At 42.6% G+C, this 26,574-nt stretch overlaps 6 protein-coding genes across 7 annotated transcripts; 2 read left to right on the top strand and 4 right to left on the bottom strand.

Moving 5' to 3' along the window:
* Window positions 1-1,679: 1,679 nt before the first annotated feature.
* On the top strand, window positions 1,680-3,829 carry LOC111065860 (juvenile hormone esterase). The gene is made up of 4 exons (XM_022354294.2): window positions 1,680-2,705; window positions 2,790-3,116; window positions 3,176-3,308; window positions 3,567-3,829. The coding sequence occupies exons 1-4, from the start codon at window positions 1,691-1,693 to the stop codon at window positions 3,736-3,738; spliced, it is 1,647 nt and encodes a 548-aa protein (XP_022209986.2). The 5' UTR covers window positions 1,680-1,690; the 3' UTR covers window positions 3,739-3,829.
* A 2,633-nt stretch (window positions 3,830-6,462) lies between these two features.
* LOC111065862 (UDP-glucosyltransferase 2-like) lies at window positions 6,463-8,210 on the bottom strand. Of its 2 annotated transcripts, none has more exons than XM_022354297.2 (2): window positions 7,909-8,210; window positions 6,463-7,847 (listed from the first exon to the last, which is right to left on the bottom strand). In XM_022354297.2, exons 1-2 carry the CDS (start codon window positions 8,174-8,176, stop codon window positions 6,502-6,504), a joined length of 1,614 nt encoding a protein of 537 aa, XP_022209989.2. In that variant the 5' UTR covers window positions 8,177-8,210; the 3' UTR covers window positions 6,463-6,501. The 2 variants fall into 2 exon arrangements, with proteins under 2 accessions (XP_022209989.2, XP_022209990.2); XM_022354298.2 differs by having other exon boundaries at window positions 7,918-8,210.
* Window positions 8,211-8,906: 696 nt separating this feature from the next.
* On the bottom strand, window positions 8,907-10,629 carry LOC111065864 (UDP-glycosyltransferase UGT5). The gene is made up of 2 exons (XM_022354300.2): window positions 10,344-10,629; window positions 8,907-10,273 (listed from the first exon to the last, which is right to left on the bottom strand). The coding sequence occupies exons 1-2, from the start codon at window positions 10,585-10,587 to the stop codon at window positions 8,949-8,951; spliced, it is 1,569 nt and encodes a 522-aa protein (XP_022209992.2). The 5' UTR covers window positions 10,588-10,629; the 3' UTR covers window positions 8,907-8,948.
* Window positions 10,630-12,295: 1,666 nt separating this feature from the next.
* LOC111065861 (UDP-glucosyltransferase 2) lies at window positions 12,296-14,032 on the bottom strand. The gene is made up of 2 exons (XM_022354296.2): window positions 13,729-14,032; window positions 12,296-13,642 (listed from the first exon to the last, which is right to left on the bottom strand). Exons 1-2 carry the CDS (start codon window positions 14,015-14,017, stop codon window positions 12,309-12,311), a joined length of 1,623 nt encoding a protein of 540 aa, XP_022209988.2. The 5' UTR covers window positions 14,018-14,032; the 3' UTR covers window positions 12,296-12,308.
* Window positions 14,033-15,524: 1,492 nt separating this feature from the next.
* LOC111065865 (UDP-glycosyltransferase UGT5) lies at window positions 15,525-17,146 on the bottom strand. The gene is given in 1 exon segment (XM_022354301.2): window positions 15,525-17,146. A coding segment is annotated over 1 exon segment (1,245 nt). The 5' UTR covers window positions 17,066-17,146; the 3' UTR covers window positions 15,525-15,820.
* Window positions 17,147-17,544: 398 nt separating this feature from the next.
* LOC111065859 (UDP-glycosyltransferase UGT4) lies at window positions 17,545-19,547 on the top strand. The gene is made up of 2 exons (XM_022354293.2): window positions 17,545-17,854; window positions 17,930-19,547. Exons 1-2 carry the CDS (start codon window positions 17,590-17,592, stop codon window positions 19,258-19,260), a joined length of 1,596 nt encoding a protein of 531 aa, XP_022209985.2. The 5' UTR covers window positions 17,545-17,589; the 3' UTR covers window positions 19,261-19,547.
* Window positions 19,548-26,574: the final 7,027 nt, after the last annotated feature.

The raw sequence follows: 26,574 nt of genomic DNA, 5'->3' as shown, positions 1-26,574 counted from the left end.
CCTCGGCCGAATGCTTTTATTTTCTTTTGCCGTGGCAGCAGTCGCCGCACCGCATCCCGCTCGCCATTATTTTTCCACCGCTCTGGACGACTTGGCCAAAAGGCGTGTAAAAGTTTTTAGCACAACTTATTGAAACTGTTTTGGGCCATGGCCATGCTGCTGGAAAATCAACGTCCGTCGCGGAAATGTTGGCGGCTTTAATGCCAGTTTCCGCCTTAAAATTACAGCCATCAAGTAATTGTTCTTGTGGGGCAGGAGGCAGCAGCTAAAAAATATGATGCAACCTCAAAAAAGGAAGCTTATTATTTTGTTAGAAAGCGACTGTCATTTGAATGTCATGATTATCTGTTATATTATATGTATTATCTGTTACATTCTACGCTTATTGAGTATATAATATTACGTAAATATATTGGAAAATGATGCATAGATACGCGACACCTTCTATAGGCTAAACTTTTGAAAAATTAATAATTATAATTAAGAGCACATTCTTAGAACTCAATTAAACTGCAGAACTGGTAATAAGTTAATTGATCGCGGATTTAATGTAATAAGCCTTTGGACTGGAGTTTATAGAGATCTGAATGAACAGCAAGTTGACTTGGATGTGAGTCACAGAGCAAACCTCTAGATGATATTTTTGTTGTACTCATTCATCGTGCGTGACTATTCTGCTGAACAGCAACGTCTGCCCTTACATCTGCATGTGTGCACACAGAGAAAAGTGGCATTCCTTTTTTAAATGCAAACCTTATACAATTTAATAGAATTTTATTACTTTGATCTGAACATAGATGTGTTAGAAAATACTTTTTAATATGGCACAGTTTTAATATAAATATAAAACGCTTTAAATTAAATATAATTAATATATTTTTTACATGTACAAAATGTGTAGGGAATATTTATATTATATTATATTATATTATATATTATATTATATTTATATTTCATCTAAATATAAAAAAAAAATTAATTAAAATATGAAATATATTTTTAAATATATTTCCATTTAAGCATGAAACAAAATAATAAAATAATAAAAATAATATATAATAAATAAAATAAAATAAATAAATAAAATACTTGTATACGATGGAAAATGGTAATCTAAATATTATATATAATATATGTGTTAGAAAAGACTCTTTAATATGGCGTAGTTTTAATATAAATATAAATAAATAGATTGAATAAATTTAAACCGCTAAAAAAATATAAATTATATATTTATATGATTTAATATTTATATTTATTATCTTTATTATAATAATATTTATATTATTTATTATTGATATAAAATAATAAAATAATGAAATAAATCAATATAATAAATAAAATAAAATATATAAAATAAAATATAATAAAATATTTGTATACAATGAAAAATGGTACGTAAAAAACAGTCTCCAATCTGCATAAAAATATAATGCTAAGATAATTTTCTAATCTGAGTGTAACAAAAACTGAAGCTACTCAGTGCACTTTTTCTCTGCGTGTACATATACGCATATATGTATATATGTATATACATATATATATTTAAAATACTGCCCTGCATTCTGATTTTTATAGGCTTTTAATCGGCTGTGGGTAAATCCCCAACAGAAATTCCCCACGGGACTTTTTGTATAAAAAAACTGCAACTAAAATGGGAAACTTTCAGTTGAAATCGAACAGCCGCAAGATGAACGTGGTAATCTCGTGGGTTCTGCTGGCCATTAGCTCGTCATCATTCGTGTGTTCCCTGGTGGTGCAGACCGACCTGGGAGGCGTGCGGGGTGCCGTACTCACCTCCAGACTGGGTTCACCCTTCCATGCCTTTCGTGGCATACGCTATGCAGAGCCGCCGCTGGGCGCATTGCGTTTCCTGAACCCCAAGCCCGTGAGGCCTTGGTCGCCGAGTGTCTTCGATGCGACTGAGGACGGACCGATGTGCCCCCAGCCGAGGAAAAATCTCACCGACGTCTCCGAGGACTGTCTGCGTCTCAATGTGTACACAAGGGATGTGCACGCGCGCAGGCCGGTGATTGTGTTCCTTCATCCCGGCGGCTTCTATGCGTTTACGGGTCAGAGCAAGGTTCTGGCCGGACCGGAGCCCTTCATGGACAGAGATTGCGTTCTGGTGGCGCTCAATTATCGCCTGGGCAGCCTGGGCTTCCTGGCCACGGGCACTGCCGAGGCACCCGGCAATGCCGGTCTCAAGGATCAAGTGCTGGCCCTGCGCTGGATCCAGCAGCACATCCATCGCTTCGGTGGCGATCCCCAACAGGTGACCCTCCTGGGTTACAGTGCGGGAAGCATCAGCATTGGCCTCCACATGCTGTCGCCCATGTCGCGGGGTCTCTTTCATCGCGGCATCTGCATGAGTGCCTCGCCCTATGGCCAGACCAAATATCAGCGTACCGATCTGCTGTTGGCGCAGCGGCAGGCGAGGCTGCTGCAGTGTCCGCAGTCGCCTGCCAAGCAGCTGGTGGACTGCCTCAGGCAGAAGCCAGCCCTCGACTATGTCAGCACCTTCGATGACATGTTCGAGGTGGGCTGGAATCCTGTGCTCAATTGGCATGTGGTCATCGAAGAGGACTTTGGTCAGGAGCGTTTTCTGGTGGAGGATCCCTTCAAGACGGCCCTCAGGGGTGACTTCTACAAGGTGCCCCTCATCACGGGCATCACGGAATTTGAGTTTCTCTCAGCGGCATTGTGTAGGTGGCACTAACACAGGGCAGCCTCTTCCCTATGCTCTGGCTCTAATTTTCTCTCTCTCTCTGTCTTTCCTGTTCTTTCAGATGATTTGCGTGATGCGAACATCATTGGCAAATTCAACAGCGACTGGGAGCACTATGCCCCAATTGCATTTCTCTACGAGCGTGAAACGAATCACTCGCGTCACGCCAGTCGTGTGCTGCGTGAGAAATATTTGGGAAGTGTCCAGCGATTGGAGTATCCGCAATCCCTCAAGGGTTTGGGCGAACTCTATAGCGATGCCCTGATTGGTGTGTCCTTCAATCGCTTTGTGCGCCTGATGGCACCACACACGCCCATCTATGTGTATTTGTTTCGCTACAAGGGCCGATACAGCTTCCTCAAGAATCCCGAAAATCATCAAGCAATGGGTAGCAGTTGGTAATGGAATGAGAAATGGTATATGTTATATTGTGTACCCACTTTTCAGGTCCTGTACATCACGATGAACTCCTTTATCTGTTCCATGTACCGCCGGAGAGTCCTTTGTTCAGGCGTGAGGATCCCGAGAACCAAATGATTGAGCGCCTCACACGCATGTGGTGGGAGTTTGCGGCAAAGGGGTAAGAATTTTTAATACAATAAATTAATAGAATAATATAATATAATATAATATAATATAATATAATATAATATAATATAATATAATATAATATAATATAATATAATATAATATAATATAATATAATATAATATAATATAATATAATATAATATAATATAATATAATATAATATAATATAATATAATATAATATAATATAATATAATATAATATATTATAATATAATATATTATACAATATATTATTTCCACTTCGCAGGTGTCCCCACAACAAGAACGATGAATACCTTAAGGATCTGCACTGGCCTCTGTATAATGATAGAGAGAAATCCTATCTGGAAATCGATGCACAGTTGACAGCCAAAGCAGGTGGCTTTAATCTAGAGAGATATCATATCTGGGATGAGCTGTTTCCCATGCCCACGTCTTAGGCAATATAAGGGGCATATATTTGCCCGTTCCATAAAGGTTTATAAAACAATTGAGCAATTATTAAACTCAAATAAAATATACTGCATATATAAATCCAAACGCTTTTACTGCCACAACTAAAACAATACGATTTCTCTGGTTTGAAAATGTAACCCCTAATGGCACAGGTTCGCGGAGGGTGCCTAAAGTGTTCCGCAATGGGAAGTTCCACAGACCCAAAATACTGAAAATTTATCCATTAGGTTGTTCTATTTGTATCTGCATACATGTATCTGCTATCCACCAATCATGCTGGCTACTTAATTCCAAAAAAAATATACATCTGCAGCTCCTTAACGTACTTAACGAGAGCAAAATTTTCCTAGAAATTTTAATTTAAAACTTCCAAATTCTTTTTTGGCCAAAGCAAGCTCTGAAGAAATCCCTGTACTTCCAATCTGTGCAAACAAACAAACGAAAAACCAATGCAAAAATCTATCATGACTTCTGCAGAGAAATCGAGTATCTTCTGAATCGAGTAGAGGCAAAATTGATGGCAAAAAATGCTGAAGAACATAACTAACGCAAAAAGGTGACCGGACCGGAGGAACATTGAGTTCCTGTTGTAGCATATTTTTGCACCAATTTGCCATGCCAGTTGCAGGCAAAACTGCTTGTAAAAACAAGACAGATAGAGAGAGAGAGAGAGAGACAAAAATAGGAGAAAACAAAATAGGAAAAAAAAAGGAAAGTGCTGTGAACCATTCGATTTGCTTGGACAAGTCACAGATTCAGGATTCAGAATTCAGATCAACAAAAAAAATTTGTAGCAGCACAGACACATTTTGTGAAACATTTCTGTGACTGCAAATTGGATATGCTGACATTGCGTGAATAATTCGTTTGACTTGAGCAACAAAAAATGCAATGCAATGTCAATTAAACTGTGAATGAAAATACTTTTCAGACGGATGTGTAACGGCTATGCTATGGTGGGGATGAGTGAGATAATCAAGTGCTCATTAAAAACGCGTCAGACCACAAAACAGGACATCATTAAATTGTTCGCGTGGTGCAGGAGTGGTCATGGAGCCATTTAATGGAGATCAATCGTTGGGGATCCCACCAAGCCCCAAATTCCATGAAATTATCTACATTTGCATAGCAACAGACGCGTTGCAGGGGGGGCAGGGAGTGGAGTGGCAAGGACTAATGGCTATTTGGTAGCCACCATACCACATTTATATAGCTCATGAATTTTTGATTACGCATTTGGCAATGCGGCCAAAAACAGGAAAAGTCGAGAGCTGCAAACCAATCCAACGGAAGTGACTCCATGCAATTTAATATTACGCATACGCAGCAGCGTATGCAACTGATTGGCAGCGGTTAATAAATACACACACACACACACACAAAACAGACACAGACGCAGACACACAGAGAGTTGCAGACAGACAGACAGACACTCTGCTGCACCACGTACAAGGGCTACAACGGATACCCCCAAAAAAATATTTTGTATGCATTTTCCATAATTCACTGCACACGGGCATTCAGGCAATCGGGCAATCGAGAAGCTTTTGTGTGTGACCAAAAAAGCATCGCTATATAGTAAATACCGCGCGTTACACAATATCCTCATCATTTTGGTTGCAAATAAAATGCGTGCGTGTGTGGCAATCTCATGGGCAAACAGAGAGAGGCCAATCAAGAGGCAGGAAATCATTTAGAATTACACGAAAATATATACTCGTTTGGTGTATATTAATACCGAGTAAAGGTATGTTCTTTGCTATATGTATATTAAATTTTGTAGTACAGGATGAATATCTCTCAGTTTCCTAACAGACTTGGTTCAGGGTAACAGTGCTGTTAATATGCCAGTTTAACAGCCTGTTGTCGATCTTCTTTAACAGCCTCTTTCCGATCTTCTTTAACAGCCTGTGCGCGATCCTCTGTAACAGCTCACTGTTAGCGCTCTGAAATTCGAATCCGCTCTTCTGCATACTTCTTTTGGGCAACGGATTAATAAATAAATGAAAATGACTTCAAGCAGTGCATTTTAACTAAGGTGAGTCTTGGGGCTAGTAGGTAGAGTGCAGAACAATTTAAATTTTTTGGTTGGGCTGACTTTCTCTTATTTCTTATAGATAACACGAATGGCACGCGTATCTAAAGAGGAAGACAGACTTATCAGCTGTAGACAAACACACACACACAAAATATATTAATCTGAAGACGAAAAAGATGCCTTGGCGACAAGCAAATGTTTTTGACTGAAGATAATCTAATCAATCCATTGCAATGACCCCTATTGTTGGCGAGGAATATGGGTTAACTATTTTCCACAAACTTCAATGCGAAAGATAAGATTGAAAGAAAATAAAAGTTTTGTATTTAATAATACACAAAATAATCTATTCCAAATCATATTTACCATTTTTTATACACTGTACTCGAAGAGTTAAGGGTTATATAAGTTTTCTTTATTTTTGTATTTATTTGCCCACTTTCTTTACAGTACTTTGTGTGCTCCTCTCCACTAAAAGCCAAATTTAAATAAGAAAAATTATAATTTTCCTAGAGAGCTTCATTTATTTCTTATTTATTTATTTTATTAATTTATATTTTTTTAAATTTTTTTATTTATTTTATTATTTTATATTTTTTTCATTTATTTATTTATTTTACTATTTTATATTTTTTTCGTTTATTTATTTATTATCAAATACATTTTCTATGCTTGGTTAAAGCTTAATCCTAAGTCAATAGCTTATTTTCTACAGATTCTTTTGCTTTTGCTTTTTCCTCTCAGATCTAAGTCTTAGTCGAGCTATTGTTCGTGCAAGCTGCCACAGCATAGCCAAAATGAGTATCAGAGAGAGCAGAGCAGCACCCAGAAGGGTGCCAATAACATCCAGGCTGTGGTAGGTGAAAAAGTCGAGCTCCCTGCCAGCCACACGCATGTGGGCCGCGCCCTTGTGCCGCAGGATGTACTCTGTCCACCAGTTGGCCTTTGCCAGCGCAGCCATGGGCTGATCCCGATACCGATGGGCAGTTTCATTTGCGCTGACCGCAAAACTCTCCTCTGTGAGCAGGCGGCGAAGCGCCGACTTGAAGTCCGAGGCGCTCATTTCCTTGAGACTGAGCACGAGGCCGAGACCCATGCGCCGTATATGATCCATGTTCCGAAATTGATCGTAGAAGCAAGGCAGTCCCAGCATCGGTTTACCATAGTGCAGACTCTCCACAGTGCTGAGCATGCCGCCGTGTGTGATGAACAGTTTGACCTGTGGCTGGGCCAGCACAGCCTGCTGTGGGAACCACTTGCTGATGAACACATTCTCCGGCCTGCCCGGCAGTTGCTCATCCTCGAATTTCCACAGTACACGCTGCGGCAGACCGGCAAAGGTCTGCAGCAGCACCTGCAGCCGCTCTGTGGACAAACTGTTGCTCTGAAAAATGGTACCCAACGAGAAGTATATCACACCCGGCTGCCCCGCACCCTTGATGAAGTTCGCCATGTCCTCGGGCAGCTCCTGTGGCTGCTGTTCGTCAATGTGCAGTCCGGCAACTTCAATCACATTGGGCACATAGGGCCGCGGCGGAGCCAATGTGAAGTGTTGATTGGCCAAGATTAAAGCAAAGTTGCTGGCGATTTTGCTTAAGGGAACTTTATCGGCCACTCGACTGAAGTATTTGCGATAGATCTGCTCGTGCTTGGGCACAAATTTCCAGTGCCAATTGATCCAGGTAACGGCACGCTCCACAGCGTGATTTAAACGTCCAAAGTAGGTGTCACGATTCGGCAACTCACCCGTCGAGGTGGGCGAGTGCAGATACGAAATGGGTGACGTATTGCCCACCAATTGATCGATTTTCCAGTCTGTGCCGTACGGTGCCAGGCCAATGAGCGGTGCATCGAAGTAGCCGGCCAGGCCGTAGAGTGCATCCAAGCGCCACAGATCCACCACAATCAGATCGAACTGAGCCTTGCCTGGCTTGAGGATTTCGCGACGCACCTGATCGTTGTTCAGCACCGCCTTGCTGAGATTCACACAGTACTCGTTGCCAATATTACTGGAGCCCCAACGGGTTTTCGTTTTTGTGACATCGTTAAGAAATTCTGAAATGTTAATGAGGGTTACACAGAGGGAACAGGGGAGCTGCTGCAAGCCCAAGTATACCAGCGTTACCTTCCAATTTTACAAACACTTCGGGTATGGGAATGTCCCGAAAGTTCTGCACGGGCTGCTTCTGTGGGTACGGATTAATCGAGGTGACTTGATGGCCCTGCAGTGCCAATGACTTCAGGTAGGGCAATGCATAATAATAATGCGAAGGACTGGGTATGGGAAACAGCGCCAGAATGCGTGCACCCTCCAGGTAGTTGGGCAGCAAACAACAACAGAAGAGCAGGTAGCCCAGGCAGCACCAGCGCAGAGCGAAGAACATGATCGAAGGCAAAGGCACAGGCAGCCGTCGAACGCTGTCCCGAAACTGAGCCCGACAGCGCTGGACAACGGTGATTTTAAGGGTTTTGCTTGGACACAGAGCAGCAGACCCACAATGATGTTACTTTTGGTTTTCTTATAGATAAGCAACAAAGAATGCCATAAATTAAACAAGGGGATGGCCCTAAACGAGCGGGGGAGAGTCAGTCTGCAGCAAAAACTAATCACTGCCTGGAATACTATTTTTAGATTATTATTTGTATTTTTATTTGCATTTGCATAGTAGCAGAAGAAAGAGTAAGGCTACACTACGCTACACGTGTCAATCCGACACTTCCCGATAAGGCGGGCCGTTTAGCTTAGTTTAAAAGTTATTATTTAATACCCGAAAAATAGGAACTTTGCCCATAGTGCACTGTAAATCAGGGGCCAGCATGTGCATAAGAAAGAAGATCTGGGCGCGGGCAGCGCAGTCGGCGGCGTAAAAGCTTCGTGTGGCTTCGGGCATCGCATGCACACGAGCCATTGTTCGTGCTATTCCGCAGCGACAGCGAAGCGAGAAACGTTTTTGCTTTCGTCTCTCTCACAAACGCACTGAAATAAATGAGAGCGTCTGCCCGCCGATCCCTGTCATAAATCAACTGTACAGCAACTGCTTATCTGTTCCACAATTTGTTTGTGTATATTTTCCAGCACAGAATCAGTTGAGAAATCAAAGCCAAACCTCGTAATGCATTGTGTATTCTCTTTTATTCCAATATTCCGATTACTTGCTACTGTTTCTTTTGCTTTTTCGCCTTTGAGTGACCCAAGCCCGCCAGCTTGGCCAACTGCCACAAAAGAAACACCAAAAGTATTAGGAGCAACAGAGCAGCAGCTAGCAGGGTGCCCAGAACATCGATACTGTGATAGGCCCAGAAGTTCAGGTCCTGCCCAGCCACACGCATATGCGGTGCACCCTTGTGCCGCAGCACATACTCCGTCCACCAGATGGCCGTCTCCTGGGGACTCATCGGCTGATCGCGATAGCGGGCGGACATCTGCTGTGCCCTCTCCGCGAATTGTGGCTGCTCGAGCAGGCGCTGGATGGTCAGCTGGAATTCCTGCTGGCTCATTGATCGGTGATCGAGGCCCAGGCCAAAGCCCGCCTGCCTGGCCCGCTCCACATTCAGGAACTGATCGTAGAAGAAGGGCAGCCCCAGCACAGGTTTGCCGTGGTGAATGCTCTCGATGGTGCTGAGCAGGCCGCCGTGGGTGATGAACAGCCTGACCTTGGGATGGGCCAGTATGTCCGGCTGGGGGAACCACTTGCCGATGAACACATTCGATGGCCTGCCCGGCAGCTGATCATCCTCGAACTTCCACAGCACACGCTGCGGCAGGCTGGCGAATGTTCGCAGTATCTTCTCACGCGTCTCAACCGGCAGATCCTTGCTCCTCACATTCGAACCGAGCGAGAAATAAATGACGCCTGCCTCGCCCGAGCCCCGAACGAACTCATCCATGTCCTTGGGCAGCGGCGCTGGCTTGTGGGCTATGTGCAGACCCCCCACCTCGATCATATTGGGCACGTACGGCCGTGCAAAACTCAGCGAAAAGTGCTGATTGAGCAGCACCAGGGAGAAGTTGCGGCTGAGCGCCGTGAGTGGCACACGAGCTGCAGCCTCGGGCAGGTATTTCCGGTAGAGCTCCTCGTGCCTGGGCCTGTGCAGCAGGTTGTAGTTCAGCCAGGCAAGCGATGTATGCAGCACGTTGGCGAGCCGTTGCGGGTAGGTCATGCGATCCGTAAAGCCCGTCGTCGGCAGTGGAGTATACGACAGCGGTGAGGTATTGCCCACCAGCTCATCAATGTTCCAGTCAGTGCCAAAGGTGGACACGCCAATGAGGGGCGCATTGAAGTGAGCCGAAAAGCCATAATATGCATCCGAGCGCAAAGCTTCCACAATAATCAAATCGTAGTGATCCTTGCCGGGCGGCAGCAGTGTCTCCTGCACCTCCTTATTCAGGAACACGGCGCGCGTTGTGTCCACAAAGAACTTGTTGATGAAGTTATTCTCCTCCCAGAGATTCATTGGCACACTGACCTGAGTGATGATATCTAAAGCAAAAAGCACACAGCTAGCAGAATGAACAAAAAACACCATGGGGGCCATGGGGGCCCATCATACCATCATAATCGTCGAACACCTCCAGCACGGGTATATCGCGAAAGTTCTTCAGCGGCTTCCTCTGCGGAAAGGCATTGATCGAGGTGACCTCGTGGCCACGGCCGGCCAAGGCCATCAAATAGGGCCGCACATTGATGTACTGCGACGGACCCGCAAAGGGAAATATCGCCAGTATGCGCGCCGCCTGCAGGCTGCACAGAGGCCACAGCAGCAGCAGACCAAGCAGAGATTGCAGTGCCCCCATCGTTCCGTTGCCAGTGGAGACCAGAAATACACTGAATCGGCAGGCGTAAACTTTTTCTGTATATTAGAGACCCCATTAAATAAACCTCCCGTGCCCCACAGACATGCGATAACAATTTTTTTTTTGAAGAAAGAGGCGAGCGTTTGTGTAATGTGAGCATTTTTTGTAGGCAGTCCACACTCTAGCCGAGCCGCACCCCCAGCCCCAGCGTGCAGCCCGTGCAGCCTCCGCTCGGACAGCTTCTATAATATACGGAATGGGGCATGATTAAATTGCTGACAATTGCCTCGTGTCTCTGGCTGTCTATCTGTCTGCCTGTCGGTGTTTTCCTATCAAGCTCAAAGACGGAACGCGAGTGCGTGCAGTATCATCATGATAATGCTATTTAAAGTTGGGCCAAGATTAGGTATGATTAGGTTTACGGGGCTCTTATTACAGGCATGTTCCATGGAGAATATATGTATGTAGGTACTATCAAAGACTATAAAACACCAAGATAAAGCATCAGGCCAATGTTTCATACAACTGGAGGAAAATTCAATATATTTTTGTGATATCCTTCAAGCCGCGGCTGAGAGCGCGGCTCCGCTGCCTATTTGACTTCGTCTTTTCGTTAATGCCTGGGACAGCTGAGTCGGTGCCCAGCATTCAACAACAATATATGTATGTACACAGTCTTTAACGAGGTGCAGAAAATATTTACATTTCGGAGCGCAGAATCGAACAACAAACTAAACAATATTTGGTGGAGTTCAAAAGTCGATGCCAAGGAGGCTAAAAAATATATGTACGTTGCTTGGGACATAACATAAGCAAATTGTTGATAACTATAGCTATAATTTTTTAGTCGTTGGCACTATTCACATATTTCCCATATGTCGATATATCTCTTCACATGTCCATTCAATCCAGCCTATGAGTTTTAATCGCAGTTTTATTAGAATATTTTGCTCAGTAAATATTTAATGATAAATATGTATTTTGAATTATATATCTCAACCTATACATATTATACTCACACATGCACTCACACATACACTAACACAAAAGGTTTATAATATAAACTTTATATATTAAGAAACATATTCTAATAATGAGCTTATATATTATATTTTATGTATATTATTATTATTATTATTATTATTATATATTATTATATAATATATATTATATAACCTTTCATAGTAATAAAGTTAGTCGTTAAGCAGCACTCAATGCATTTTACTCGGGACACTACATTTAATATACATTTCATATGTAAGTATATTTTTTATTTAAATTAATTTTTAATTTCTTTTTAAATTAAAGGAGTGATATGTTGATTGTAAAACAAGTTTTAGACATACATATGCTATACAGGTTTAAAAAATTATAGCTGCTATAGAAATGTTAAATTTCCATGACACATTTTAATAAAAAAAAAAAAAAAACACTTTATAATATATTTAAGAAAACATTCATTAATGTCATAATTTAATATTATAAACATTTCGTACTATTGCAATTAGCCAAAAAGGAGTATTAAATGAAATAATTAAATTAAATAAGTACTCGCTTGCCTCTATTTAAGCACTCTTTTTTATTGTTTAAAATATATCTTTAATAAAATAATTTAAAAAACGTTAGTTAATCTCTTTTATATAAAACAAAATAACATAACTAATATTAATCATTATTAACAGCAGAAACAAAACATAATAAACGACCTCCGCTCACAATTTCTACTGTTTCTTTAATTTGTTCGGTGTGCCACGACGCTTGGTAATGACATAACACAAAGCTTCTATTAAGAGCTTCAAAGCGAACACAACGACGAGCAGCGATAGAACAGCGACAGCCCCAATCACAGCCCATGTGTCCAAGCCATGGAGCTGCATAAAATTCAGCTGCCGTGAGGCGCATCTCAAGTGTGTGGCACCCTGGTGACGCAGCACGTACTCTGTCCACCAGATGGCACGCTCCAGGGGCGTCTCCTTCTGATCGCGATACAGCTTGGACTTGATCTGAGCCGCCTCCGTGTACGTGGGATTGTCGAGCAGCTCGCGGATCAGCGACTGCAGCTCTGTGCTGTTGCTGCGCCAGAGATCGGCGGCCAGGCCATAGCCCGCCTGCTTGGCCCGCTGCACATTCAAATGCTGATCGTAGAACACGGGCAGCCCCAGCACGGGCTTGCCAAAGTAGATGCTCTCGATGGTGCTGAGCAGACCCCCATGGGTGATGAACAGCTTCACATTGGGATGGGCCAGTATGTCCGGCTGTGGGAACCACTTGCCGATGAACACATTCTCTGGCTTGTCCTCCAGCTGATCATCCTCGAACTTCCACAGCACACGCTGCGGCAGGCTGGCCAAGGTGTCCAGCAGGACTTTGCGTGTCGTGGGCGGCAGATCGGCACTCTTGATGTTCGAACCCATGGAGAAGTAGATGACACCATTCGGCGACTGCTCCACAAATGCCGCAATGTCCGCGGGCAGTGGCTGCACCTGGCGCTGCTGCTGCAGATGGAGCCCACCCACCTCGATCATGTCGGGCAGATAGGCGCGGGCATAGCTCAGGCTAAAGTGCTGGCCCAGCAGCATCAGCGCGAAGCTGTCCATGACCTGCTCCAGCGACAGCTGCGCCTGGGGGAAGTACTGGCCGTAGAGCTGCCGCTGACTGGGCAAATGTATCAAGCGCTTGTGCAGCCAGACGACAGCGGCCTCCCACACATTCCACAGACGCTCCGCGTAGTTCATTTGCTCGGTGCGCGATGACAGCAGCATGGGATTGTAGGAGAGCGGCGATATGTTGCCCATCAGCTCATCGATGTGTCGATCGGTGCCATACGATGAGATGCCAATGGTGAGGGCACCAAAATGCTGCGCCAAGCCAAACAGCGCCTCGTTCTGCACCGTTTCCATGATGACCAGATCAAAGGTCCCCTCCCCACTCGCCAGTAGATCCCGGACAGCCGCATCCTCCAGCACATTGGCGGTGAGCATATTGAGAAAGTCCGTGGTCATGGTCAGCATTTTCCACTGCCCGGCAGACTGACTGAAACCAGCAGCGGAGAACGCTACAAAAAATGATAATAAATTCTACAATCTTTTGTGTTTGCTTGAGGTTTTTTTTTTGTTTGCGTCTGCGTCTGTCTCTGCTCACCTGCCATCAGTTCGTGTATCTTTGTGGCGCCAATCACACGAAAGTTGGGCTCATTTTGATCGCTGCCAAAGGTGTTGATTACCGTCACGTTGTGGCCGCGTCGCGACAACTCCTTCAGATACTGCTCCGCGAATATGTATTGCGATCGGCCCGTAAATGGAAATACGGCCAAAATCTTTGAGCTTTGAACCCGCTGCTCAGCCGCTGTCACAGGCAGCAGTGCAAACAGAGCCAGAGCCAGACCCAGGCACAGGCACAGGCCTAACACAGAGCAGGGAATTATTCTCATGTCCAAATCGTTACGCCCGCAAACGGCAACTAATCGGGGAATACAAAAACCTTTGCCATATAATTATCGGCCCAAATTTCGTATCGTAGAAGTTCACTGAAGCGCGACATTAGAAGCATTTGTTTTATATATGTATGTAGATAATACATATGTATATGTACATATGTATGTATATTTATATATTTATTTATTTGTATATATGTATGTATATATTTAATCGTTTATCGTTCTACACATAATGAAGGCGTCGCCGGCTTTAGAGCTTGACAACATTGTTGTTTGTTTATACACAACAATTTAGTTGTTATGCAATCGCTGAGAGTATCTATCTCTCTTTCCCTCTCTCTCACTCTCTCTGGCTAGCATTTACTCTCTTAGAGTATCGTTGGCTCGTTGGCTCTCTGCCTTTGTTTATTGCTCTCTGCATTGCTCTCTCTCTCTCTCCATGTTACTCGTTTTGTACATTTTTAATCAAACAAGACGCTTTTCGTTCTATATACTATGTACTACATACATATGTATATCTAGGTATACCCTACACATAATTGAATTTCGATCATTTGAGTTCTGCTAAGGAATAATATTATAGGAATAAGAATGAGAACAAATGAAAATAAGATTATTATAATATATTATATAATAAAACTATTATTTATTATTATTATTATAGTAATAAGAATAATAACAAATGAAAATAAGATTATTATAAAATTTACAAAATAATAATACTTAAATTATATTCAATTATTATAATAATAAGTAAGATAATCTTCCATTCAAATTTCCGAAAAGGTCTAGGGGAATTATTTATTTATAATTTATATTATTTATTGAGTATATTTATAATTTAAAAGCGTTTTTTGTTGCGTTAGTTCAACCAGAAAAGGCACTGAGAATCTAATAGTAAAAACTATTTTTTTTAAATTTAATAACGCACTGAAAAAAGAATGCACTAATAATAATATATGTATGTACGTTCTATAATAAATAAAATATATTTTATTATAAGCTATGAAAATGTTTTATTAAAATATATTTTATATATTTTAAAATATATTTTAATATATGCTATGAAAATGTTTTATTTAAATATATTTTATATATTTTAAAATATATTTTAATATATGTATGAAAATGTTTTATTTAAATATATTTTATATATTTTAAAATATATTTTAATATATGCTATGAAAATGTTTTATTTAAATATATTTTATATATTTTAAAATATATTTTAATATATGCTATGAAAATGTTTTATTTAAATATATTTTATTTATATAATTTATATTACCATTTCTAGCTTAACGAAGAATATTTCTATTATTTCTTTACTATTCTATTTCTATCTTCCTAAAACCCTTTTAAGTCTTACCATCTCGTCTATATAATTACGAACCAGTTGCTAGCAGAAAGAAGTTTGCCTTTAAGTTATTCATAAATAAATGGCACAGGTATGTGCATAAGACATGTGTTTATCAAAAGTTTCTCTCTATTTTGTTGGCAACTTATAGCCAAGTTTTTGTTTTAAACAAATCAATTGCAAGAAACATTTCCCACTGATTAAACGTAGATTAAAATACACATACTACCCAACGCAGATTCGACTGACTGACTACTAATACTCTTCCTCGTACCGCATACCTCATACCCAATAGCAGAATAACACATGGAAACACTTTTAAATGCTCATAAATAAAATGGTAATTGAGATTAGATAGGGCCTGGGCCTCACTTATCATTCCATTGCCCCGGCTGCGGCAATCTAGCCAAAAGGTACAATAAAATAATTACAAGCTAAAACTACGCCGCTCGGATACGCAGTGCCAGTTGGGTCAACCCATCGAGGCCGTATGTCCACTTGGATAGAGTCACAAGGACAACGAACACCACAAATGCGAGACGCAGAAAGATCATCAGCAGCTTGTCCAGACAATAGTAATCGATGAGCTTTATGTGGGTGGAGGAGATGCGCATGTGACGGGCGCCCTTGTAGCGCAGCACATACTCCGTCCAGTAGACGGCCGTGTCCAGTGGCGGCATTGGCTGATCACGAAACCTCTTCGATATAGCCGCAGCATTTTGCTGATATTCTGGCTGTTCGAACATCCGCTCAATGGTCTGCCGTAGCTCTGCCCTGTCCAATGCATTGATGTTTAGACTATGGGCGGCACCCTATTCGACTAGCCGATCCACGTTCCGGAACTGATCGAAAAACAGTGGAAAGCCCAGCACGGGCTTGGCATAGTACGCAGCCTCAATGATGCTCAGCATGCCACCGTGACAGATGTACAACCGGACACTCGGATGTGCGAGTATCGCCTGCTGGGGCAGCAATGCACCCATGTAGATATTATCGCTGACATTGGCCGGCGACTGGCACTCGAATTTCCATATCACGCGCTGTGGCAGCGCCTCAAAGATGTCCAGCAGCACTTTCAGTGTCTCAAGTGGCAAATCCTTGCTGCTCATGTCAAATCCGAGTGCAAAATAAATCACACCGTGCGGCGCCTCATCGATGAACAGCTGCAGGTCGTCGGGCAGCGTGGGAGCCACGACGGGTATATGCATGCCCGCCACCTCGATCATGCCCGGCACACTCGGCCTGGCCGCAAACACACTGAAATGCTGGTTCAGCAATATCAAGGCAAAATTGTGACGCGTCCTGCTGAAGCTCTGCTCGAGATGGCCAAAGAAATGATCGTGTAGCTGGCGCTGCTGGGGCAGAAAGACCAGCTGCATGAGCAGCCACTCCTCGGTGATGTAATACCAGCTGTAGATGCGACTCCAAAGGCTGTCCACTGGCCGCAGTCCCAAGGGCAGCAGTGGCTCCAGCAGCGGCGACGAGGCATGTCCCATCAGATCACTCAAATTCCAATCGGCGCCGCATGTGGCCAGACCCACCAACGAGGCATTGAAATGTGCGGCCACCCCATAGATGACATCCGTTAGCGAAGGCTCCACAACGACCAAATCGAAGGTGGCATTCGATTGGAGCAGCGCACGCATCTGCACATTTTGCAGTATATTCAGTGAGGCTTTGATCATGTAGTTCCGGATGGCCTCCACCTCACGCCATTTGCTGGCGCGTGCTGCATACTGAAATTCCGCAAAGTCTGTCAAGGATTTAATTCATAGTCTGGCATCTGGTATAAAATATTTGACTCACCCGTATTGGCATTATGCTCGTCCATTACGCGTATAAAGCGCACATTTTCAATGGGTTGGCACATTTCGTAGGCATGAATCACCGTCAGCTGGTGACCCCGACGCGCCAATGCCTCTATATAGGGCGTCATCAGCAGACACTGCGAATGCACCTCAAAGGGATTGATGACCAGAATCTGTGCTGCCTGAGTTAGCTGCAACCACAGCCCCAAGAGCAGTAACCAACGCAGCGGCCTGAACATGGCCAGCGAGTGCTCCCTGGACGACTGACTAACAGACCAACAGCCCAGCGCAATTTTCGCTCACTTGCAGCTGATAACATTTCGGGCCATGAGTACTGCCAATAATTGAGCTGCTTTCAGTATCATTTTGAGCTGCGACATGTGCGGTTTGCGTGCCCAACGATGGTGAGGCGTCTGGGCTGTGCTGGTGTGCTGCTGGTCCTCCTGGCTGCTGCTCTACTCGGCCAGCAGACCGCCCAGACTGCCAATATATTGGCGGTATTCTCGTATTCATTCGGTTCCTCATACAATCTGGTCCGACCCTATATACAGCGCCTGGTGCAGCGCGGCCATCAAGTGACTGTGATATCGGGCCCAATTTCGTTTATGGCCGACATTGAGGGTGTGCAGCATATACGCGTGGCGAGTCTCAAGCAGCTGAGTGAAGGTACTGACAGCTCTGACAAAACGTGTGTGAACTTAACCCAATCCAATCCAATCCAACCCAAACCCCTACCCACAGAGCTCGAGGAATACGACTATGACACGGCCATACCCAATAAATGGTCGGAGGCGTCGTTTGTCTCCGATTACTTTTACAATTGCTCCAAGCTGATACTCGAGGATGGGGGCGTGCGCCAGCTGCTGCACAATGCCAGTGCCCAGTACGCGATGGTGGTGCTGGAGGCAGCCCACACGGATGCCCTTTATGGCTTTGCCCAGCACTACAATGCCTCGCTGGTGGGCATTGCGGCGTATGGCGGTGCCTGGAACATTGACTTTCTGGCCGGCAATTCGGCGCCCAGTGTCTACGAGCCGATGTCCGCGCTGGGCTTCGCCGCGGGCAACAATCTCCTTGAGAAGTGGCAGAATCTGATCTTCATCAGCGAGGAGCGTCTGGTGGAGCGATTCGTTTACCTGCCGCGTCAGATGGAGCTGTACAAGCGCTACTTCTCGCCGGACGCCAGCCGTCTGCACGCGCTGCGCAAGAAGTTTGCGCTGATTTTGCTGAATCAACATTTCAGTCTGGGTCGCGTGCGCTCCAATGTGCCCAATCTGGTGGAGGTGGGCGGCATGCATCTGGCCGAGCCGCCCGAACCGTTGAGTGCGCAACTGCAAAGCTTTTTGGATGGGGCCGTGCACGGTGCCATTTACTTTGCCCTGGCCAGCGATATGCTGGACAAATGGCTGCCCCCCAATATGCAGCAAACAATGCTGGCCGCCTTCGGTCGGCTCAGGCAGCGCGTTGTCTGGAAAACCAATCTACCACAGGTAGCCAATAAATCGAATAAATTGCACATGAGAGCGTGGCAGCCACAGCGCGCGATCCTGGCCCATCCCAATGTAAAAGTTTACATCACTCAGGCTGGCCTTTTGTCCATCATTGAGGCGTCCTTTTACGCTGTGCCCATGCTCTGTCTGCCCGTCTACTTTGATCAGGTGAAGAATGCCGAGCGTGTGGAACGTTTGGGCATAGCCAAGACGCTGGACTTTTATGCGCTAACCCTGGAGGGTGTCATCGCAGGCATTCAGGAGCTGCTGCACAACGACAGCTATGCAAAGAATGCCAGAGAGCTGGCCACGCGATTCAAGGATCAGCCCATGACGCCCATGGACACGGCCATTTGGTGGACGGAGTATGTGCTGCGGCACAAGGGGGCCGATCATATGCGCCTCATCGAGCAGGACATGTCCCTGATGCAGTACTACAGCGTGGACATATTCTCGGTGCTCTTTGGCCGCATCGGACTCACCGCCCTGATTGTGATCTTCCTGGGCTACACGGTGGTCACCGTAGCCCTGCGGTGCACCCAATATCAGTTCAGACTGAGCGTACCTGTGCTGGCCTCCTAAGCGGACCCTTTCTGATTGTTCCAGTTAGGTTTGCATACATAGTATACTGCTATGCACAGATAACAGCTGACGGTAATCGCTTGTTGGGTCTGATCAACAATAAATTTCCATGAATTGTTTGCCAAATAGAATGATAATGAAAATATCTTATCGGGCAATGCCAGGGTCGTTTTTGTGTTGACAAATTGGATTATAATTGAATGATTCTAACAAAGAACTACATTTATTCGCTTATTTACAAATACAAAGAAAACGCTGTGTTAATTTTACTTGAAAATAATTTGTACTCCACATAATTAATTTTAATTAAATTTTCTAATGTATTAAAGTTAATTTAAATAATAATAACATTTAATAGAGTTGATACGTTTTTATTTTTCGAATTGGCATTTTTTTCTTTTTATTGGCTATAGTTTTCTGATTTTTGCCGCATTAGGCTAAGGCAGCGCGGAGCCATATGGATCGTGAGAGCGCTAACAGTGCGCTGTAAACGGGAGCGCGCTCATACGCTGTTAAAGCAGAGAGATAGCAGGCTGTTAATGAAGAGTGATAACAGGCTGTTAGCCTAGGATTATCGGTAACAGCGCTGCTGCCCTGTTAGAGCTGCTGCTGTCCAGAACACCACCTTGCCACAGCATTTATCCACAGGTTTCCCTACTATAGAAAACCCCCTGTATTTAGCAAAAAATTAATCGCAAATCACAAGCATAGGTAACCTTTAATTTACACCATGTAAACGTATCTATCGATGCTTTAAGGTTACAAATTGTCTTACCTTTTTATTAACAAGCACACAATTCATATCCCAAACTCCCCATGGCGTTTATTTTTTTTAATAATTGCCGTTTTACCTCGAACTTGAACAAAGCAATTAAATCGAAAAAGAAAAAGAAAAATAAATGAAGGAAAATGGCTGACCATCGACCCACTCAGCTAACCGCCATGTATATTATAATTAGAAAAACTTTACCTCTGCCAGTCGTTATCTATCTGAAAACCTTTTTATTCCTTCATTCATTTCTTTCTTACTTTCGTTCTAGGTATTTTTTTTTTTGTTCGTTCCTTTTGGCTCCATAAACATAACCGCGCTCATTACGCATTTTACATCAATCAGCACGTGCCCAGCATGTTTTCAACTCTTTTTCAGCAAGATTTATCAAAAAAAAAAAAAAAAAAAAAAAGAAAAAGCAGGCGAAACCTATTTAAAAAAAAAGAACATTAAAATGCGCAGGACAAGCTGGTTGGAAAAAGTGCGCACAATTGCTCTCACAATTGCTGTGGGTAAAATAACCACAAAAACGTGTACTAGAAGAGGACCTGAGGTGCGCTCCCCTGGAAGCCACTGAAGCGTGATGTGCCCTGCTGGCTAAGACGGACCAAACAAACCCCCCGGCTACAGTGATCTATGCATAAAATGGTTAACAGCAAACACAGCCAGAGATATGGAAAGCTGCTTTTTTTGTTTGTTCAATGATTCCGAATGATTAGATAGGGTAATTGAAGAGAAGTCACATCAATGTTTGCCCTGCACTCAAGGCAAGTACAATTATTACACATTTGTAAGCGAATCAATGCCGCACTGTACTTTCAGTTCATCAAATTTATTTGCCTGCCATTCCGGTAATTGAAAACAAAAAATCTATAAAACGCGAAATTTACCCACAAAAATGTGCAAATTATTACGAAGCCCAAAAATAAACCAAGTCTCAAAATATATATTTACATACATATACTCCGTAGGAAATGAAAATTTTGTGTGCCCCAAAAAGTTGTCATGTTAATAAGTTTAGGCCCTCAAAAAATCAAAATGCGACCAATATTGCACTCAACGTGTTTGTCAATTTGATGTTTATTGCAGATTTTTATTTGATTTTATGTTTTTTTTTGCAGCATTTGAATTTATGTGCCAGGCCATAAACTGCCAACGGAGGCTAATCCAAAAATTCTTGTAAAATTGCCAAAGCGGGCGGGCTGGGGCTGGGGCTGGGTCTGGGTCCCTGGGCCCCTAAGTCAGACCATTTTTATTGGCCATTTGGCAGCGGCGCTGGTGAAACTTTTTCCCTTTTTGGCGTGGCTGTTCTTGCCACACTGCCACACTGCCACACAGCCACTGCTCTTGGCCAATACTCAAGTGGGCGGCTTTCATTGGCGCTTAACTAACTGAAATTAAGTAAACTTTTCTTTTGACTTTCATAAGCCTTTTAATAAGCCATAATCCCCTCTGGTATTATCTGGCCAACCCCCGCTGCCAGTCATGAGCGCACAAAGGACAAACTTCCACCCACATGCCGCTCCATAATAAAATCTAATTAACATCCCCCCACCCCACCACGCGTCCTAGGCTCGGCAAAAACCTCACGCAATAAAAATCATCAATAGTACGAAAAGAAGTTTATTAAAAGTGATTTTGCTCGCAGCGATCCCCTAGGGCCTAGCCGGATACCAAGAACTAACATTTTAAGGGCTGATTAACTTTATAACATACAAACACACATGCACACATACATGCATGATATAGGGGGGCAGAAGCACAGCTGCTACACTGGGCGAAAAAGCGTGTATGCTTTGTTATTTGATGAGCCAAGAATTTTGCCTTTACATTTGACATAAATATTTGCAATAAATATTATGCAAATATTTATGAAAATATTCATTAGGTAAAAAATATTTAAAGCAAAAATTATATTAGTGGATTTTATATTTCTGCCAGTGTAGACTGGTATTATAGTTTGCTGATTCTTTTCTTAGACAATGTCTCTCACAGACTGTCTGGCTCTTTCTTATACGTATACTCTATAAGAGGCATAAGTAGACTTTGAAGAGTGGTTTGGAACATCCAAAGGCGTTTCGTTTTATTGGTAGCAACAAGCTAAAGGCACAAAATTTTACAGTTTGGATATAACAAAAATTAAAGACAACAAAAAGGGATTTATGGGCTATAAAAATTATTTATTATTATTTATTATTATTTATTTTATTTATTTGTTATTTATTATGTATTTAATTATTTTTTATTACTATTTTATTTTATTATTTTATATTATTTATTTAGATTATTTTTTTTTTTTTATTATTACTTATTTTTTATTTCTCATTTTCTTATTTCTTTCAAATATTAGCAACTAAATTTATTTATGCTTAAAATTAGTAAATTTGCATATTTTAAGCCCGCCAAAAATTCAATTACAGAGCATTTTCCGTTTCGTTCAGATTGATAAGGCCTATAATTTTTATTTTATTTTCCTATGCGTTTTGACTACTTTATTTTCTTTTTTTTCATCCTTTCTATGTTATAAAAGTTATGCGGCAAGCTTTTAATTAGCGCCTGCCAGTCGTCAGCTTCGAATCCCTGAGCGCATTACGCATACGCAGCGTTGGCGCTGAGGCAGTGGCTGGGTCCTGGCTGTCACTGGGACCGCCGCTGGCTGCTCCGGGCACGATTTTAATTAATTAGACTTTTATGAGGCGTGCATGCAGCGGCAGTGGGGCAGTGGCTAAAGCAGTGGCACTGCCAGGCGTTGGGTTAAAGCCCAGTTATTGTTTTTTTTCCACACCCCATACCCCACATTTCGAGCATTTTTCGGTGCTTTTTGGCCTGGCCTAATAAGCGTTTCTTGTCGTGGCCACGTTTTCAGGGCTTAACACCGCCAGGGGCGCTGGACAACAAAATGTGTATCAAAATTTAGCATTTATTTTTGGGTTAGAGCGCGCGCAAGGCAGAGGCGCAGAATTCTGTGTGGGGGTGTGTACACACACACACACACATGTCCATTGGCCATGTCCATCGTGTGTGGTAATGAAAATTGCGGTGGCATTATGCTCAACATTTGGCATAATTGCAGTCCCTGGATATGCGTTTATGCTCAGAGATTACTTTTTGTGGCTGCTGGCCAACAGCACAGCACAGCACCAACCAACAACCAACAGCAACCAAATGAACAGCGTAATAAAAGCCAGACGATGTCGCCTTTTGTATAAAGAAATAAAAATAATTCCACTGAATCCATCCCCCCATTCCATCCCCCATTCTTCTACTGATTCTTTGTTGTGTGTGTTTCGTGGCTATTGGGTATCTTGCTTTGCTGTGGCTAACCCTCTGCATATACCCACTCCGCGCCACCATTTTTACACCATTCTCTACTCGTTCTGTGATTCCCCCTTTTTCACTTCTTTTTTTGCTGTTGTTGTGCTTGTCAGGCAAATTAATTTCCACTTGTTTCGTGTCGCCACAAATTTTTGGCGTTGGTTTCATTGTCGGACTTTATGATAGCGGAAGAAGCTGTAGAAATGCGACAACAAAATGGAGGGGGGGGGGAAAGATGAAGAAGCAGAAAGAATATGAATAAATAGAAAAGAAGAATGGAATATTTTCGTAATCTTTTCTTGATATGAAATAACAAAGAAAATTAATTTTTATATAAATTTGTTTATTTTAAAATTTATTTTTAGCGGCATAAAAGCAGCTGGAGGTTGGCAGCCATATAGGTGGCAATCTGAAAGACAGGCGTTGCCAGATGGTAAAAATTAATTATTAAGTTTATTTTTAAACTCCAGTAGAAGCGGCAGATAGATCGATTTTATTTTCTATGTTATGAATATCCAACACAAAGACACAAATAAATATTAAAAATAATAAAAAATAATAAAATATAAAAACAGTTGCAAAACAATTATTAAAAACATACAAATAAATATTAAAAAAAATAGTATAACAATTGCAAAACATTAATTAAAACACACAAATAAATACTTAAAAAAAATATAAAAACAATTGCAAATCAATAATTAAAAGACACAAAAAAATATTAAAAATATAAAAATCAGTTGCAAAACAATAATAAATAAATAAATAAAAAGTCTGTTCATTTCGTTATCGAAATCAGCGACCCGAAAACTAAGTCCAGGTAGAGTTACTTACGGCAAGGAGCATACTAGTATTGTTGTATGCTGAGTACCCAAGAAGCTGCCCAATGCAGCATTCTTTTCAGCCTTTTCTTATCTTTCCACTGCCACTGGAATCAGTGAAATGAATGCCGAAATATTGCCACTGCCACTGCATAAACATTCCCTGCCTCATGCCCCACACGCAAATAGGTAATTGGTCATTAAGCGACATAAATTAATTGGGATTTACTTGTGCAAAAACACCAAATAAATAAATAAAATATTTGAAAACATAAAACAAAACAAAACACAATTGCAAAACAATAATTAAAATGCACACGCAACAACTCAGCAGCTAGGCAAATACGAGTGTGTGATGGTAAAGGCGAATAAAACATACAAAAGATAAACCAAATTATGTTTATTATTATGCATTGGGAAGTAGGAGAGACAGGAGCCAGGAGCCAGAGAGCCAGAGAGCCAGGAGCCATAGAGCTAGCGCCAGAGCAAACAAAGAGCCAGAAGAAAAAGCGACCGCCACCGCCCTGCCGCTGCTATACACTCGTTCAGTAATCCTCTTGTTAAAAATAAACGAAAATAAAAGCAATGGCTGGGCAGGAGGAGGAGCAGGAGGAGGCGGCGGCGCAGGCCAAGAGGAATAAAGAAGCGCACACAAAACATAATCATCATAAACCGGAAATATCCCGACGGCAAAACATCCGCACATAAATTTTTTAAATAGTCAACAATATTTCGTTTTTCCGTTCGGCATTTGCCGTTTGCCCTACCTCCTCCCCCGCCCCCCTCAACTTATTATACACTTAAAGAGGGTATTGAGGATATATCTTTAAGGTATATACGCAGCTGGTTAATTGGAGCAATGAATCTTTTGTTTAAATGCTAAATACAGTAAGTAATATGTGTGGCAGAGATCCCTCTTATTGTTGCATATTTCGATATTCACGGAATATATATCTCAGGGCATCCATGGCTTCGGTCATGCTGCCACTTTGTACTGCTTTTTGTTGGCATATCGCGTGTAAATACATTTAAGTGTCTGTGCTCTCCCCAAAGATGGAACGAAACGAAACGGAACGGAACCCAACGCAGAACTTGGCCAACTGCAATAAACACACAAATTAACCCGTAATACCAAGGCCAAGCCCCAGCCCCAGCTCCAGCCCCCAACCCCCAACCCATACAGCAGCAAAAGGGACAACGTGCCACAATTTCAGTTTGGTATTCCACTGCTGTTGCTGCTGTTGCTGCTGCTGTTGCTGTTGCTGCTGTTGCTGCTGCTGCTGTTGCTGCTGTGGTTATTCCTGCTGTCGTAAGCAGTGGCTGTGGCAATGGCAGTGGCAATGGCAGCCAGGCCAGCAACAGCGCACATAAATAATATATTACAATTTTAATTTGTCTCTAATCCCGTTGGACATTGAATGGCTTGTGGCTGCCACCCCGAGTAGGGCAGGGATTTGGTTTCAAGTCCGGGTCCGGCTTTTATAAATTGCTTGAATGAATACACCGCAGCCCAGCAGCACCAGCAGCCAACCAGCAGCACCCCCCAGCAGCCCAGACTAGGTTCCTGGCCAATGTTTATCTGTATATAGATTTGTAGCCACGCAACAATTCATACATAAATCAAATGAAACGCGCTACGCGCTGACAGAGCTTATACGATGATGATGTGGTTGATGATGATGATAATGTGGCTGATGATGATGATGTTGCCAAGACAATAGGTAGTTTTGCCATCTCCATCCTCCATCCACCACTCAACGTGGGCTGCTACCTAATTGATGGCTGAGGGGAGCTTAGGGGGTGCGCTGATTGAATGCTCTCTGTCTGGCTGTTCACCGGCTCTGACAGTGGCTGCAACAAAGTCATACAGCTGAGCGTGTTCTCTAATTGTTATGGCTTAAAATTAAAGCTCTGATATGACTGGCTGCCAGTCGAAAAAAAAGATTGGCCTGAGGTATAAAATGCAGCCAAAGATCATGGAAATAATTAAATAAATAAAATAAATATTTAGAATATAAATATATATAAATATGAAATAAATAAAATAACGTATATTCGTATTATGCTATGATTTAATCATTACCTGTCAGCATGCTCTTACTTTAACAAGCTACTTTGCTGGCCTGCATTATCCCTTTTTCACTAATTTTTTCATTCACTTGATTAATTAATTCACCAAAATTCATGGCACTGTTCCTTACTATTTCATTCATTACTCGCTCGCTCTCTCAATGTCATCTGCTATCAACGTCCACTTGTTTACGATAGTTTCACACACACACACACACTCACACACACTCTCACAGTGCGTATACGCAATCTACGCATACACTTAATTCAGTTGACTAAAATCGCAAACGTTTCGATTGTAGTAGATTTCCCAACACCGACGCCAACGCCACCCACACC

This window comes from Drosophila obscura, unplaced genomic scaffold, assembly GCF_018151105.1.
Source record: "Drosophila obscura isolate BZ-5 IFL unplaced genomic scaffold, ASM1815110v1 contig_4, whole genome shotgun sequence".
NCBI classification, from domain to species: domain Eukaryota; kingdom Metazoa; phylum Arthropoda; class Insecta; order Diptera; family Drosophilidae; genus Drosophila; species Drosophila obscura.
The sequence above is the reverse complement of the archived record's forward strand: the minus strand, read 5'-3'. Positions and strand labels throughout refer to the sequence as shown.